Here is an 18,231-nt window from a genome sequence, read left to right as displayed (position 1 = left end):
TGCAAACTCCTATTATGGGTCCTCTTTCAAAAACTAAAGGTATCTCGTGGCAGTTCTATTGCTCTAGACCAGCCATTTCTTTGATCTCCTCCCAACTAGCAGATGGGCCTCCCTGTAGGCTCCACGGTAAAGAATTTGCCTCCAATGCAGAAGACGCAGGTTCAGTCCCTGGGATGGGAAGATCCCCTGGAGCAGGAATGGCAACCCACTCCAGTATGCTTGCCTAGAGAGTCACATGGACAGAGGAGCCTGACGGACTACAATCCGTGGGATCGCAGAGTCGGACGTGACCTAGTGACTCACACGCAACACACAGCTAGCAGATACACAGAATGGATGAACTACTGCTCTTGTTTTTAAACTAATGTGATACTTAAACTTTGAGAGAGGTGTTAGCCATGATGACATTTGAGCGTTATTAGTGGTCTTTTATCCTGCCTGAGCATCTCCAGCTCTTCCAACTTTACTAATACATTAGACTCATTTGAACTCAGGTAACCTTTTGGTAACATTGGCCTAAAGAAATCTACCAGTCTCCAGAGGCCAATTTAGAACAGGAGTTATTGGTTAAGCCAGCATTGGCATTTGGTTCAGTCCATTTCCCAGCCTTAAGTAGATAATGCAAGTTTGCATGTATGTCTACTTTTATTTAATCTTTTAAAAAGTGTTTAAGACAGTCATGCTTGGTGATGCGGCACAATACCTAAAGGCTGGTATTAAGATATGTTTCTGATCCTCTGGAAAGCTTTTCTGACTCAGTAGGCTGTGAACTTTCACAATAGCCCTAAAGGCAATCCTCTGTGAGTTACTGTAGGTTGGGAACTGCACCTGGATTATTTGCAGTAAAGAAAATTTGCAGTGTGTTGGTTAACAGCACAACCACTGGAATAGTTGAGGATAAGAATCATCTGGTGGGCAGCTAAAATGATACACCAGTCCACATAAAAAATATTTCATATGAAAGACCTTCATTAATGACACTGGTATTAATCATATCATATCAGAATACTTTGCTAAAGCAATCTCAAAATACCTAAATGGAATAAGATGCAAAGAAGCAAGTAAAATGATTTGCAACTTAAACATATGTTTTGTGAGGGCATAATAACCTTCGGTTCAAATTCATGTTTGAACAAAAAGCATGGGCTTATAACATCTGAGTTATAACAAAAATAGATGATTTTAATTTAAATGAAACACAGAACTAGTTGAGAATGAGCTAATTGCAAATACAAAAAAAAAATAGTGTTTGTTACTCCCATCTCCACTCCCAGTCTAAAAAACAAGTGTTGAATAATAATTCCATATTGTATCAGTATAAATAACTATTGTGAAGTTCTATGTTGATCTAAGAGATCAGAATTAAAATGTGTCATTGTACTTAAGAAAATGAGTACATCTACCTTGTTTAAATACATTTGTAAATTTAGAAATGATACTACAAAAGGTATTTTAACATAAATGACAGCTACCTAGTATGTAGTATTTTTAATCTTTTTTGTGAAATAATTGTAGAAATACATAGAAAACAGTTGTGAAATACTGTAAAATACACAATGCAATTCTATGAAATAATACAGAGAGATCTTGTGTACCCTTTAGCCCAACAGTAACACTTCCAAAAACAAAAGTACGCTAGCGTGATCGGCATGCCGACGTTGGTACAGTCGAGGATGCCTCCTGCTGCCTTTTTATGGTCACATCCACTTCCCTGTGACATGCCATCTGCCTTAGTCCTGCAACCACTAATTTGTTTTCCATTTCTCTGATTCTGTCACGTCAAGAATGTTATTTATATGGAATCATACAGGATATAGCTTTTGGAATTGGCTTTTTTCATTCAGCTTAACTCCATGAAAATTTATACAGGCCGATGCATGTATCACTAGTCCCTCTCTTGTATTGCTGAGTAGTATTCCATAAGACAGATATGCCAATTCACTCTAGGAATAACATTGGGATTGCATCCAGGTTGGGACTATTATGGATAAAGCTGCTAAACACTTTCATATATAGTTTATCGTGTGAACACATCTTCCTTTCTCTGGCATAAATGGCCAGGAGTATGTTGCTGGGTTACACTGTAGTTGCATTTTAGTTTTTTTAAGAAAACTTCAAACTGTTTTCCAAAGTAGCTTTACATAAATATTTCCATTTTCCTTCTTCCAAGATTTCTGTAGTTGGTTTTCTAAATTTTGACCATCGTGTATCTTGGGATGAATTTCTTTGGGTTTTTCCTATTTGGGCTTCAATCAGCTTCTTGACTATGTAAGTCAAATTTGGGAAATTTGCAGTCACTATTTCTTCGAGCACTTTTTCAGTAGTGCTCTTTTTTTTCTTTCCTTTCAGAACTCCAATGATAACAAATGTTAGATTTTTTTTTTTTTTACAGTCTCATGGCTGTATGAGGCTGTGTCCATTTTTTTTCGTCTATTTTTTTTCTCTCTTATTTTTATATTGGGTAATTTCTATTGTTCTATCTTCAAGCTCACTTTTTTGGTTCTGTCTCCTCCATTCTGCAGCTGAGTTTAATTTTGGATATTTCATTTTTTTCAGTTCTATATTTTCAATTTGGGTCTTCTTTACATCTTCTATTTCTTTGCTGACACTTTTTTTTTCCATTCAAGTATGTTCATAATTTCTTGTTCAAGCATTTTTTTTTTTTGCTCTAAAATGTCTGCCAGATAATTCTAACATTTCTGTCACACTATGTTAGCTTCCATTTGTCACCTGTTTTCATTCATGTTGAGAACATTATCCTTATTGCTATAGTGAGGAATTTTGGATTGAAACATGGGCATTTGGATATTACATTATGAGATTGTATCTTCCTTTCTTAAACATTCTGATTAGCTGGTTTTCTCTGGTGCTATTTTGGCAGGGGAAGGAGAGATACCAACCTACTCATTACTTCTGAGTAGGGGTTAGAAGTCTAGCTTCCCCACTCAGACCCAGCTGAAACTCAAGAGACGAAGGGCTTCTCATTAAGGCTTGGAGATAGTGGAAGTTCCTTTCCACTCAGCCTTCACTGGTACCTCCATAGCTAGGAGGGGCAGGAGGGCCTTGTTACTGTCCCCAGTTGGCTTCATCTGACACCACGGGGCAGGGGGTTGAGACCTCCCCGCTGCTGGGCAGTGGTGAAAGACCTGATTACCCACTAAGCCACCTCTGACAAGGCACTGTTGGGAAGTGAGGGGTGCTCCTTACTCCAGAGAGAGGCTAGAAGTCCAGACTCCCTCTATGACCTCTGTAGACACTACAGAGCGGGATTTCCTGCTTCCTGGAAGGAATGAAAGTCCAGGCTCCCTTCTGACTTCCCAGACACCACAGCCTAGACAGAGGCGAGCACTTGGCTCCACACTCTTTGCTGCTGTGGTTGGGCAGTGGGGCTACAGATGTTTCTGTGTTGTTAGTTAAAGAAGGGCTATTCAGGTCAGTTCAGTTCAGTTCAGTGGCTCAGTCGTGTCTGACTCTTTGTGACCCCCCAAATTATTGTCTTTAATTTTTTTTTGTCTTGCTAGGCTTTCCCTTCCCTGGTCCTTTGGTCAGACACCAGGCTTCTCTTGGGGCTTTTTCACTATCTGTGTCCATTGGCATTTCTGAGTTGTGGGCTTCTTCAGCTCCAAGCATGGTATACATGAGACAAAAGAAAAGTAGGAAATTCCCTCCCATGTCCTTCCTTGGGTCCGAAGATTCCTAGTCAGTCTACCTTCTTTCCACCTTTCAGAGGCTTCCTACATGTGTTTTATATATTTATATATATGGCTTCCCAGGTGGTTCAGTGGAAAAGAATCTGCCTGCCAATGCAGGAGCCACAGGGGACATGGTTTCAGTCCCTGGGTCAGAAAGATCCCCTGGAGGAGGAAATGGCAACCCACTCCACTATTCCTGCCTGGGAAATTCCACGGACAGAGGAGCCTAGCAGGCTACAGTCCGTGGGGTCACAAAGAGTTGGACATGACTGAGTGACTAAGCACACATGCATATGTATATATATAATGTCCAGGGTTTTCAGCTCTACTTGAGGGGAAGGTTAGGAAAAAGTACATCTAGTACAACTTCCTGAAAAAAAAAAAAGTCCAGAAGATAGTATTTTGAGACACTGAAGTTGTTACATTTTCAATTATTACAATTAAATCTTTTTAAATACTTACCAAAGATTTTAGTTTCCACTTACCTATTAGCTTCTAAGTGAATTTCTGGGACATAGAGTCATAATTTGGTTTGTTGATACAAAAAAGAATTTTAATCTGATTTAGTTATAGAGAGAAAGTATCATTTCCTTTCAGCCAGCAATGATATCAAGATGATATATAATTCCCTATGAGGTGAATTAGAAGTGAACAAATCATATTAGATGTGTCAAGGTGAAAAGATGAGTAAAAATAAAAAGATTTAGGCTTAGCTCTGCTCTGAATGCCAAAGACTAAGACAACTGTAATATTTTGGTTTTCTACAAGAGGATAATTATAGCATTAACACAGTATGACCAGTATCTAGCCATCTTTAAATAAGGAACAAAATAAAATAATTTTATTTTAATTCCAGGCATTCAGACCTACTATGACAATGTCAGTCACTGTTTCTTGCTCTGGGCACCATCCCTCCCCCTCATATGACCCAAACTCCCCGGAATTGGGGCCGTCTTGCTCCTCCCTGAATGAAATCCACATCTTCCCACAGGCTGTCTGAGTTCTGCTGGGAAGGTGTTCTCACCTTGCCTCTGGTTATGCCCTCTCAAAGCCCCCTCCCCCATTTCTCAAGGTCTATCTTCAAAAATGCCAGCCTGTCACTTACAATCTACCCAGGGGATGGGTTCCCAGCTCTTTGGGAAGGCAACCCTTCAGTTCGGTCTTAAAGGATGAGTTAGAACTACTCAAAGGTGCAGGGTTGAGCAAGGGAGAGAGGGAGATGGTGTAGAGCAGCCGGGTACTTCGTTGGCAGAAAGGGTTAATGAGCTAAGGAGCAGAGGGCAACCGTCCGATATATGTCAGCAAACTGCCAACAGCGTCATACTGGTGTCCATTCTGTGACAAGGAGTGGTGAGAAGAGAGGTTATAAAGGGAGCAACATATCACATTAGGAAAGATTTGTATTTCACGAAAAATTTTATACATTTTTGGTTGAAGACAGGGCATTCCTTAAGTGTATTGTGTAGAAAATGACACAGAACTGCAATCTGATTCATGCTCAAAGCCTTCTGATTATAGCCCTAATCTGCCTTCACAGCTTTTATTTCCCTTGTTCTAACATGAGGTCCGCACACACCCATCAGATGAAAGGACTGGCTCTTTCCTGAACACAGCCGTAAGTTCCCCGCTTGATGAACTCACTCGGGCAGAGCAAGGCCAGTTTTACCACTCCTCTGCAAAAATACGTATAATACTCTTCCAAAGGCAGTTGCGAGGATTTAATGAGCTACGCGAAAGCAGCCGGTTTACTGTTTGTCAGTTAGGAGACAATCAATTTTCTTCCTTCCTCCTGACACTTATCCTAATCTACTTTGAATTACAATTATATGCGTATCCCTACCACAAGATTGCAAGATCCTTTAGACTGTGTCTATAACAGTGGCTCTAACGAGGGGCCGTTTTGCCTTTGAAGGATGTATGATAAGGTCTGGAGACCTTTTGTGCTTAGTCGCTGAGTCGTGTCTGACTCTTTGCAACCCCATGAACTACAGCCCTCCAACCTCCTCTATCCATGGGATTTTCCAGGCAAGAATACTGCAGTGGATTGCCATTTTCTTCTCCAAGATATTTTGGATTATCTCAATTGTCAGACTGACTTGATCATAGCATGTTAGCAGTTATACATCCTAATAATGCACAACGGAGCCCACAGAAAAAGAATTACTCAACCCAAAACGTCATTGGTGCCAAGGTTGGGAAACCCACCCTGGTTCATCTTTGTGACCCGAGCACAGTTAGCCAAGTTGCACGTTACAGAAGCATTCAGAGCTGTAAGAAATCCTTTGAAACTGCTCTTCTGTAGGTAAATTTATAAATTGCTGCGAGGGAGTAAAAATTAAATTAGAAATTTATTCGGTGTAGGAAAATTGAAAGGTAACAGAGGTTTATGAATCCTGATTAATTTGGGGGAAACTCATTTCCATTTGTATTTAGAGGTGACCAATTTAAAAGCTGAAGTTCTCTTAATCAGCAAGCTTTTGTAATGAAATGCAGCAGGATTTACTTTTATATCAAAGTCGCTCCCCTGATAGTTAAAGAATGCAACTGAATACAATTAAAAGCTCACTGGTAAGCACAATACAGTGCCATGGCTGCATCCTGGGAGAGAAACACACTTAATAATCTAGATTCTAGTGACACTTTAATGAGAAGTTTAAACTCACTGGCCCTGAATCTCAGAATTTATCTGTGCTCTTTACCTAGATTTTCATTTCAAAGTAATTAAGTGATGAGTGAAAATCAAGAGAAAAGCTTGTGATTGGGAAAAAATGCTGCCTGTTAGTATTCTAAACTGAAGAGATGAACTAAGGATAAATCTATGGCATTAGCCACAATGGTAACACCTTCCTGCAGAGGCGATACAAGCAGTACCCAGGGGATCTAACCAAGCCCGTAGCATCTTTGCCTAGCAAGCGTCAGATCCAACACCCGTGACAAAATACCAATGGGACTAGGTCACTCAGTGATGAGGGCATTTTCATGGGTCCTGGTGGATAAAAGATTAACAAGTGTTAGTATAATCTGTTTTTCCCACTATCCGTAAAAAAATGCTCAAATCACTGTGTGATTTTGCTTGGTCATATCAAAATCTTTGCTGAAGCCAAACAGGACACCCTGGTTTTTAACAGTACCCAGTACTCGAAAAATAAATCTCATAAAAACAGTAACGGTGATGATTCCATTATATAAGGAAATAGTTCTTACTATCACAATTTTATTGCCAATAGCCACAGAGAGAAAAACGGTTATTTGGTAACTTTTCTGACACATTTTTTAAAAACCTAAGGGCTAATGTAACATCAGTGGTATGTTATCTGGTATGTTATCTGCTAAGTCACTTCAGTCGTGTCCAACTCTTTGCAACCCTACGGACTGTAGCCCACCGGTTCCCTCTGTCCATGGGATTCTCCAGGCACGAATACTAGAGTGGGTTGCCTTGCCCTCGTCCACGAGATCTTTCCAACCCAGAGATCAAACCTGTGTCTCTTATGTCTCCTGCACGGTCAGGCGGGTTCTTTACCACTAGCACCATCCGGGAAGCCCCAGTATGCTTTCTATCTCTTTATTATTACGTGTAACAGTTTAGATAACCCACTTGGTGTGGGAGGGCACCGGGGCTCCACTGATCCTCTCATTCAGGATCTGAAAATGGAATGGTGAAGAATATTCTGCATAAGTCTTCTTCCTCATCTACTTCTCTCTCTTAAGCAGGGCCGCTGCTTCTGTGCCAGGAAAACCACTGCTTTATCTCATGGCTGTTCTTTTTGAAAAAGAACTAGAATCTGCCAGAACATGCTTTCCTTCTCAAATTCAAATCAGAGATTTTCTAAAGTTCCTTTGAACCGGACCTCTCTCTATCTCCAAATAGTTCTCATTAAATCTCTCAGTGTACCCTCTGACTTAAAATGTTTCACTCATGCCTTCCAGAAATATTGCAGTCTGTCAGATAATGGAAAAACAAGTTCATTAGACTTCTCACAGCAGCAACTCTTTGCTCTGTACCTTAGCTCCTAATTGAAGACGGTAGCCTTTTTTCCAAGGTTCCCTTCCCGGATGCCGAATACTCAGCAGATCAATGCCTGTCTGAAATGTCATTGTGAATAATGTTCATCACTATCCTGAGCGTATGCTTTTTAGGATTCCTCCAGACTGGAATATTTGGGGGGGGGGGGGGATTTTTTCCACATTATCAGGAAATTAGTTTCCTTCCTTCCACCAGTGCTCATTATTTGACTCAATAATTATATGAAGGAGTACAAAACTATGACATCTGAGGGGATATACATCAAGAGCTTTGCTGTGCTCCTTCACAGATACTTGTTTCAGTGAGCTAAGGCTTCCCCAACTACAGGAACCTCTGTTGCATGTTTCGGTAAGGATGCTCTGATGTGTGCGATCCCAGTTCAGTGCATACAGGTTATCTATCCTGTTGCTCTTCTGTAGCACGTCATCTTAATTATACCTGGTATGTTGTGTTCCTGGTCTTGGTTCCTGATACTGGTCTAAACAAGTTTTACTTACAAAGTGTTCATGCAACTTTCCATGGAATCTCCTCAATATTTTTCCCTCGAAATATTTTTTCTGTTAGTCAGCAGGAATCCAATTTTAGAATCTTAGGCTCTGGGCTAATGAAAAGTGAATTAGAAGTTGATTGGCACAAATGCAAATGCTAATCCATTAATGAATGACCATAGTTCTTTTTCAAGACCTAAAATAATTTGTTGTAGATTGCCTGGCAATTAACAAATCTCATACGTAAATGCAGAACAAAGGAAAACAGAGTAATGTAATCCCTTGTAAGGCACATTATACGAATTCACACTGGAAGATCTGGAACCAGTCTGATCAACCATTTTGGAACACCAATCTAGTGAAAACTGCCTGCCTTTGAAAAGTCACTCCCCCAGTGAGGTCCAGAACTGTTGCCTTTGCCTCATGTCTAAAACATCTTTATTTTGTTTCAGCTGGCAGGGTTCATCTACGCCTGTTATGTTGTGAAATGTATAACTGAAGAAGAGGACAGCTGTAAGTACAAAAGCTCTATCCCGTTTCTTTCAAGTTCTAGCATCTTCTGTACTGCCTCTTACCTAGACCATCTACTTCTCAGATGATACCCCTTAACACATCGTTAGAACCAGGGACTAAGCCCTTTGCACACATCAGGCTAAAGTGTTTTTCATAAAAGTATCCAGCATACAGATAACTAATGGGCGTCACCCAGGACTACAAATCACAACAATCAACAATTTGCAATAGTTTCAAAAATTCTCACAAGAACCAACTTCCAGTTAATTCAAGAAATCATGAAACCAAATGTTGATATTTCCTTTTTGTTTCTGTGTGTGTGCTAAGTTGCTTCAGCCATGTCCAACTCTTTGCAACCCTGTGAATTTAGCCCACCAGGCTCCTCTGTCCATGGGGATTCTCCAGGCAAGAACATTGGACTGGGTTGCCACGCCCTCCTCCAGGGGATCTTCCCAACCCAGGGATCGAAGCCACATCTCTTATGTCTCCTGCATGGGCAGGCAGGTTCTTTACCACTAGCACCACCTGGGAAGCCCAGCTTTGTTGCTATAATTTGATACAAAAGGCGAGAATGTTACCTCAGAGTCTCAGCGTTTAGCACTACTGCTTAATTCAAAGTATAGATGGCAGGGCCCTCTCACAAGCCTTGAAGTGGTTCCACTGTCCTCTACTCCTCTGAAAATTGGCAGATAGAAGGTTTCACTCTTCCTTGCCCCCACTAAGGATCTGAAAGAGAACTGGAAAAAGTACTTCAGTGATCTCTGGGTTCTTGCCCACACAGCTATATTTACTCTGAGGAAAAAATCAGAGTTGGGGATCATTTTTCTGGGTTTTCAAAAATGTTCATCATGACTGGGCTATTGAGACAGTGGGGAGAAAGATGACAATCCACTGCTCTGTTATAGGATGATCCAAGGAAAATGCTCAGAGAAACATGTGTTTCTTCTTCACTTTCCAATCATACTAGAAAGGAGGAGGCTGTATCAGATGTTTCATTTAGAGAACACACGTTCTCAATCATACTTGCACGTGATGTAAAATCAGGACTACACAGTGCATAGTTTATATTATGCTGTGTGCAAAAGGAAATGATAGTCATTTACAAATAAGCATTTGTAAAATACTCCTCAATGTGTGAAGCGCTTTGTCAGTCTTTGGATGTTTTTAGATGAATGATATGCAGTCTTTTACCTCTAGGAATTAAGGATTTTGTAGGGGGAAAAAACATGTGAACAAATAAGTGTAATAAAACTCTGTACAGTGTATAGTGTGGGGAGATAGAATAGGAATCAGGAATGACTTCATAGAGAAGAATTCTCTTGAGTTCCGTCTTGGAAAATAAATAAGTATTTGTTAGGTAGCTGATGTGGGAGTAAGGTGATCCCAGGCAAAAGGTGAAAAAGCATCAAGACATATCACAGCCTGCCATGCTGGGGGCAGAGGAGCCAGGATAATGACTGAATTACACCCTGTGCTAGAAGTGGGCACCCAGAGATGATTGGAACATCAAGCAGATGAGACAGCAGAAAAATGGTTATGACAAAGTAAGGAGTCTGGACTTTATTTTGTATAGCATCATGGCAAATCAATTGGCAATTAATAGAAAGAGAATAGCATAATCAGCACTTTGCAAAACATATGAAGGAAAGACTTGGATGGGTGCATCAAGATTAAGGAAAGGGAGACAAATTAGGACACCATGACAAGGACTGAGGTGAGAAGATGAGGGTCTGGCCTAAGACCAGTGATGGCGAGGGAAAGGATACGTATGTTATTAAGCATAAAGATAATACTCAATGATGGGCTAAAAAGAGATTGATGGATTTCTGTGTTTCTGACATGAGTGAACAGGTAGATGGAAATGTCAGTTGAGGAAACTAGAACAGGAATCCCAGGGAACTCTTTTAGGGAATTCGTCACCAAGTCAAGTTTTGGTCAAAGCCATATAAATGCAAGGGGGTGTGAAGTTACAAGTATCTTTTGGAAGACAATGCGTATCTTTAAAGCATCTGAAAAACTTTTCCATAATGTTTATTCTTTATATAGATTTTGACCACAGCTCCTTATTTTAACCACAACTCACAACTTCTTTTTTTTTATTGGAATATAATTGCTTTAAATGTTGTATTAGTTTCTGCTGCACAATGAAGTGAATCAGCTGAGTGTGTGTGTGTGTGTGTGTGTGTGTGTGTGTGTGTGGCCTGACTCCCCCCACATCCCACCCATATGGGTCACCACACAGCATCGAGCTGAGCTGTCTATACAGTAGGTTCCCACTAGCTGTCTGTTTTACACATGGCATCGAACATACATAAATCCCATCTCCCAATGCATACCCCCACCGCTTCCACCCATTCATTCTTTCTGTGTCTCTATTCCCCCCTTGCAAACAGGTTCATCAGAACCATTTTTCTAGATTCCACATATAATCATTAGTACACAATATTTGTTTCTCTTTCTGACATACTTCACTCAACATAAGTGCCTATATTAATCCAAAATGCAAGCAACCTTATCATAGATAATTTTTCTACTTGGGGTCTTTTTGCTTAGTGAGGAAGATATGAAGTACTTTGTTTTATATTCAAGTAGTCTCATGTTGATCTTGGACATTCATGGGACCACTGAACAGCCTGGAAGAGGACGCTGATTTGGGCCAGTTCTCTGTCCAGTTAGGTTTGTTTACTTGTGGTCACTCACACACAACTATGGGTATTTGTTGAGTAAAATGCTTTAGATTGATATTTCCCATGTATTATCATTATCTTGATTGCATATCTTCCAATGCTCAAGGGCAAAAAAAGGTTGCAATTTCTATCTCATTTTTTGGTAGTTATAAAGAAAATGACTTGGAGCCTTTAAAAATATTCTGGCTTGATGAAGGTAAAATACCCACATATACACACACACACAAACACTGGAAGTAAGTCCTGAGATATGAGGCAACTGTAATGAATATATAAACAGAGAAGGGATCTGTGTGTGACTGTCCTTACCTGCTATGGGGGATTTGCAATGAAACATCCTGATGGGAGCGCAGGGCAGGAGGAGGTGCCAGCTCCCTACCTGCCAAATTAGTTAAGTTTCCATTCCTAAGGGTCTCGCAAGGAACAGAGGACAGTTTGGGTTCTGTAGCTGGTGCTGGGACTGGACTGTACAGGTAAGAGCCTAATCATGCACCTGGGAGACTGAAGTATCCGTGACATCAGGAGGATGCTGACCAGTCTGTCCTCAGTTTTAATATCTGAGGCTCAGCAGCAATTGCAGCCAGAAAGCCTCAGAAGGACCAACCTCTAGGGAGCTACGGTGAGGGTTCAGGCTCCACGACCAAAGCCTCAAGACTCCACAAAACAGAATAAACCATCGCTGAACTAAAGGGAGTCACTGCAGGCACACCAAACACCGAAGATTCTCTTCCTTATTTCTCCTTTTAAACAGTATCTTATGCACTTCTCTGGAGGCCAGTTTGATAAATATTTATCTAGATACTTTAATGCAAAGTTGTTGTTATTTTCCCCAATGAGAACCTGGGGCCTTGAAGCTGACATCTCTGACCCTTCGGTGATCTACGCCGGAGCCCGAGCCTGGCAGGCCGGCTGGCGGTGCCAACTCACAGGACACCACCGCCATCTGCTGAGCCTGCCGGGGATGACGACCGCCCTGGGGCAGAGCTTTCAAATAGGAAGATGTGGCACTTCTGCCCCCGTGGACCAGCCCCCTAGGGCTGCAGTGACAAAAATGTAACAGACCGGGCGGCTCAACCAGCAGATACCTACCTTCTCACAGCTCTGGAGGCTAGAAGTCCAAGACCAAGGTGTTGGCAGGGTTGGTTTCCCCTGAAGGCTCTCTCCTTGGCTGGCAGAAGGCTGAATTCACTCTCTCCTAGGCTGGCAGAAGGCTGAATTCTCGCATCGTTCCCAGATGCCCCCTTTTCTCTGTCTGTGAGTATGCCCAGGTCTCTTCCTATGCTTTAAGGGCACCAGCTTTATCAAACGAGGGCCACACATCCTTACGGCCTTTTTAACCTTGTGATGTGATAGTCGCTGGGTCCTGTCCGACTCTTTGTGACCTGTGGACGGTAGCCCGCCAGGGACCTCTTTAACCTTAATTACCTCTTTGAAGGCCCCTCTCCAAACACAATCACCTAGGGGGTTAGGCCTTTAAAAGATACATCTGGAAGGGGACACCATTCAGTCCCCAACATCCCATATCTAAAGATCAAACACACACACACAGAGGCACACAGCATGAGGCTGTGGGCGGTTTGAAAACGCCCACTGGGAAGAGAGTGGGGCGAGCTTCGGCCTCCCCGCCCGGCTCCCCGCCAGCAGGCAGGCATTCTGGTCGGCATCTCCTGCCTGGGGTAGGGGCGATCTGCCTTCAGAGGAGAAGCTCCTGGCCAGAAACCTGGGACCTGACGCTCAAACCTTACCTGCCTGGGGCAACCATCACAACAAACTTTCCTACATTTGTTCGTGAAAAGGCAGCGGTATGTCTTAGGAGAAAATTCTTTTCTCCAGGGGAGTGGTCGCCCCTCACTGGGCTGTCTTTGGGGTTGGGCTCTTCACTTTATCATGTGTTGCCAACCAAGCTGTTTTCCTTACAACCTCCAGTGTTTTCCATGCCTCTCTCCTCATTCTCTTTGACAATATTCTGTGAAAGAAATCAAAGGTTCCGAGACTTCTGGTCTGGTGCCTTTTATTACACTTGTAACTCTTCTCTCCCTTAATCTTCAGCTTCTCTGCACCAGAGTCCGATGTCCACTTACAATGATAGAACTAAGAACTTATCTGTTATGCTAGTGCTGCTAGATGTGACAATTAAAAGGAAAACATACAGCTGTGGAAAATATCACTGATCCACAATAGGAGAGAAAAAAAAAAAAAGCCAACATGATTTCTAAATTTTTATTATGTGTTCTTATAAACCTTTGCCTTAATAGTTAAACTAGAACTAAAAATAAACATCAGTCCTCTGGAAAATGGATCCATTTTTCTAAGTGCGTGCTAAGTCACTTCAGTCGTGTTCGACTCTTTGTGACCCCATGGACTGTAGCCTGCCAGAATCCTCTGTCCACGGGATTCTCCAGGCAAGAATACTGGAGAGGTTGCCACTTCCTCCTCCAGGGGAATCTTCCTGACCCAGGGAGCAAACCTGCGTCTCTTCCGTCTCTTGCTTTGACAGGTGGGTTCTTTACCACTAGCGCCACCTGGGAAGGCGACATTTTTCTAAGTACTCACTATCTTTTCTAAAAGAGATTCGATGTGTTTGCAAATGTTATTAAATATTCAAATCATCCGGGAAAATATGCAGAATGCCATTTTAAAATATCCTAAGGGGGCTTATTTTGAAAAAATATTAAAAAATTAATTCTAGATATTTAAACTTGTAGATACACATGTGTGTGAACCTACCAACCAAGCACAGATGCATAAAATCCTGTCTTGAATTCTCCAAAACAAACTGGCCTTGGGATTAAAGTCATAATCAATTTATGGAACCTTTCATTTGAAAAGCAAACCACAGGAAATTATTCACTTCTCTGAGGCTAATAATTTTCTGTTATTTTTGTTTGATTTTTCTTCTAAAGCCTGCTGGCCTACACTTCTGTGTATTGAACTCTGTTCTGCACGCTTTGATCATTTTTCTAGTTTGACAGGATCCCTGAGTTTGGATACTGTTCTTTAAGCACAAGGACACGCTCTCCCACCTCTGAGGGTGGGTAGAGGTGGCAAGGGAGGAGTACTCATCCATTAAAAAAAAAATTGGTTCTTTCTGTTTATAAAGAGGTGTAAGTTACTGCAGAATGTAGAGAACCTACAGACGAAAGAAAAAGAAAGAATGATTTCACAATTTCAAATTCTGGTTCTCAGTTAACATTTGGGCATATGTCTCCTTTCTTCCTATCTTTTTCTGTCTCTCTATCTGGTTGTCAGGGCCATTTCATACATTCTGCTTGGTAACCTCAGCTTTCTTTCTTATTATTTATAAATCATTCACCAACATAACCCAAGGGCTAGGCAATTAGCAGTTCAAAAAAGGTGCGAAGTTCCTGAGTGCCAGGTTGACAGGTAGAGTTATGAGAATGATTTGCCTATTTTACTTCATAAATATCATACTCAAACAGTCAAATCAAAGTATATTACTGTTTTCTTTACAACATTTGTTTTGCAATTCTGAAGGTGACTGACTGAAGTAATCTTGTTCATATCTGCCAGCCTACCACAAAACCAAAATGTGTCACCTCTCTCCCCATCTCTGAACAGAATCACTCATTATTAGGGTCTGGAGCCCCAGACTTCGGATGCTACTAATCTCTAGCTAGTGCTCTGCAGAGCCACAGAGGGGCCAGAGTAGAAGCTGTCACTTTGCTCCTTCCCCAACCTTCCAGAGCAGGAGCGCTGCATTTGTTAAATTTTACAGTTCCTGATTCGGCTTCAGACTTCTTATGAACTAAGAACACTGCAGAGTTCGAAATGATGAAAACTGCTGCCTACTGCTCTATTTCAACACTTTAATTTTATAGACCCATAAAGATTAAACAACTTCCCCAAGGTCACCGAGCGTTATCGGTGAACTTCTGACATCACAAAGGACATACTGACTCCCAGGGGGGGAAGACAGTGTTAGGGGATGTCACTGCGGACCACACCTATCTTGACCACTGCTATAGCCTCAGCATCTAACCTATCCCTCAATAAGTATATAGGAAATAAACGAATCAACCAATTAGCTCTCCACTAACATCTCCTGGACTATATGGAAACTCCGAAGGAATGTGACACTTTGGTAGACCCCAGTTTATTCTAAGCAAAAGAACAATGAATAATAAAGCAACTTTCCTCATTTTCTACAAATGGAAGAAAGCGGTGGGGGGGGGGGGGGGGGGCGGGGGGTAATCTAAGCTGCCAAAAGTAAAAACAAAAGGCAGACCAGATGATCAACACCTGAAACAAATCCATACACATGTGCGTCTGTCAGTAACAATGTGAGCTCCTGTCGGTGACAGCAGCCTTCCCTAACTGTAGGACAATTTTTACATTAAGTCTCCCGAAATGAGTACTGGTCTTTTCAGCCAGCTGTTAAATTGCTCCCTCTTGTGGTCACAGAAGAGAAAACACAACCGCTTTATTTTGAAATTTGGATATTCAGGTCCAATTCCCAAGAAGAGCAGAACTAAAGAATGTGCTAACCATCGGACAATTGCACTCATCTCCCATGCTAGTAAGGTCATGCTTAAAATCTTGCATGCTAGGCTTCAGCGTTTCACAAACCAAGAACTTCCAGACTGCGTTTGGAAGTCCAAACCTAGCTTAAAGCTGGGCTTAAAAAAGGCAGAGGAACCAGAGATCAAATTGCCGACATTCACTGGATCACAGAGAAAGCAAGGGAATTCCAGCTAATATCTACCTCTGTTTCATCAACTATGCTAAAGCCTTTGACTTGTGGATCATGACAAACTGTGGAAAACTCCTAAAGAGATGAGAATACCAGACCGTCTTAGCTGTCTCCTGAGAAACCTGTATGTGGGTCAAGAAGCAACAGTTAGAACCTAGTATGGAACAACTGATTATTCAGGATTGAGAAAGGAGAACAATAGGACCGTCTGCTGTCACCGTGTTTATTTAACCTATACACTGAGCACATCATGAGAAATGATGGGCTGGATGAGTTACAAGCTGGAATCAAGACCTGCGGGAGAAACATCAACAGCCTCCGATCTGCAGACAATACCAATCTAGGCAGAAAGCGAAGAGGAACTAACGGCCTCTCGATGAGGGTGAAGGAGGAGAGTTCATGAGCCAGCTTAAAACTAAATATTAAAAAACTAAGATCATGGCATCTAGACCCATTACTTCATGACAAATAGGGGAAAAAGTGGAAGTAGTGACAGATTTCCTCTTCTTGGTCTCTAAAATCGCTGCAGACGGTGACTGCACAATGAAATCAGAAGACAATTGCTTCTCAGCAGGAAAGCTATGACAAACCTAGACACTGGGTTGAAAAGTAGAGACATTACTCTGCCGACAAAGGTCCATATAGTCAACAATATATAGTCTTCCCAGTGGTCATGTATGGTTGTGAGAGCTGGACTGTAAAGAAGGCAGAATGTCAAAGAGTGCCAAAGAATTGATGCCTTCAAACTCTGGTGCTGGAGAAAACTCCTGAGAGTCCCTTGGGCAGCAAGGAGATCAAACCAGCCAATCTTAAGAGAAATCAACCCCAAATACTCACTGGAAGGACTGAAGCTGAAGGTGAAGCTGCAGTATTTTGGTCACCTGACGCGAACAGCCAACTCATTGGAAAAGTCCCTGATGCTGGGAAAGACTGAGGGCAGAAGGAGAAGAGGGTTTCAGAGAATGAGATGGCTGGATGGCATCACCGATGCAATAAACATGAACTTGAGCAAACTCTGGGAGATGCTGAGGGACAGGGAGGCCTGGCGTGCTGCAGTCCGTGAGGCCACAGAGTCAGACGTGACTGGGCGACTGAACAACGAAAATTCAGGTCCAAGGTGAGTCTTCTTTAACAACTACTTCTCATTTTCTCCCTCTTCTCTTAGCGGCTACTCCATTACACTTCATAGCTTTTTATACACAAACACACACACATATACATGCATACTAGGATCATCCTTAAAGAAATCTAATGTTCCCAAGGGAATCCCCAGTGGCTCAGCGGTAAAGAATCTGCCTGCCAACGCAGGAGACACAGGAAACACGTTGCGTCCCTGGGTCAGGAAGATCCCCTGGAGAAGGAAATGGCAAACCACTCCAATATCCAATATTCTTGCCTGGGAAAGTCCATGGACAGAGGCGCCTGGCAGGCTACGTTCCACAGGGTCGCAGGGAGTCAGACCACGGACACAACTGAGTGAATGAGCACGCACACAGGTTCCCAAGTCAAAAATACGGGGAAGAAACCGATTCATTCTCTACCCTTTGTTGATTCGAAGCAATCAGGCCCAAGTTTATAAAGAGTCAATGCTGAGGTAACAATATTCAGACCAGCAAAGGAGGCACTTTAATTGGGGTGTAATAGAGGAGGTATGTGATGCAGAAAACCAACATGATGCAGTAGATAAATAATATCCAAGTTGTTTTAATCCGCCTCAATGGAAAAGAAAGCCAGCACTTGTGAAAGGCAGCAGAAGTGGTGATATTTACAGAAAGGATTAAAAGAAACATCTCCCAATTGTGATTATTTTGCCCCTTCCCATCCACTAACACGTGTTCTGTACCCGTTTCCTCACCATCTCTCTCTTTACTCACATTGATAATGACATGAGAAGGAAAGCAGCTAAGTAGCAAAAAAATAGGATGCTTTCAGCGCCAACATACATGCTCACAAATAAAGTAGATGGGATCCTTTAGTCCTGTCTTGAAAGAACAAATGAGAACAAGACAAAGAGCTGGCACAGGAAACAGACGTCTAAGAGCCCTCCAACGCTGAGACGTGCCGAGAAAGAAGATGGTACATTCAAAGTTAGTCTTTTGATAAAGGATGCTGGCAG

General features: G+C 42.0%; 1 protein-coding gene across 1 annotated transcript in view; it reads left to right on the top strand.

Annotated features, from left to right (window-relative positions):
* NKAIN2 (sodium/potassium transporting ATPase interacting 2) overlaps positions 1–18,231 on the top strand; it is a 1,132,096-nt gene that overhangs the window by 1,097,803 nt on the left and 16,062 nt on the right. Inside the window, exon 5 of the mRNA XM_061131719.1 lies at positions 8,657–8,717. Coding sequence (XP_060987702.1) covers positions 8,657–8,717 — 61 coding nt within the window. The remainder of the gene's footprint in view (positions 1–8,656; positions 8,718–18,231) is intronic.

This window comes from Dama dama, chromosome 28, assembly GCF_033118175.1.
Source record: "Dama dama isolate Ldn47 chromosome 28, ASM3311817v1, whole genome shotgun sequence".
Classification (NCBI taxonomy): Eukaryota; Metazoa; Chordata; class Mammalia; order Artiodactyla; family Cervidae; genus Dama; species Dama dama.
The sequence above is the reverse complement of the archived record's forward strand: the minus strand, read 5'-3'. Positions and strand labels throughout refer to the sequence as shown.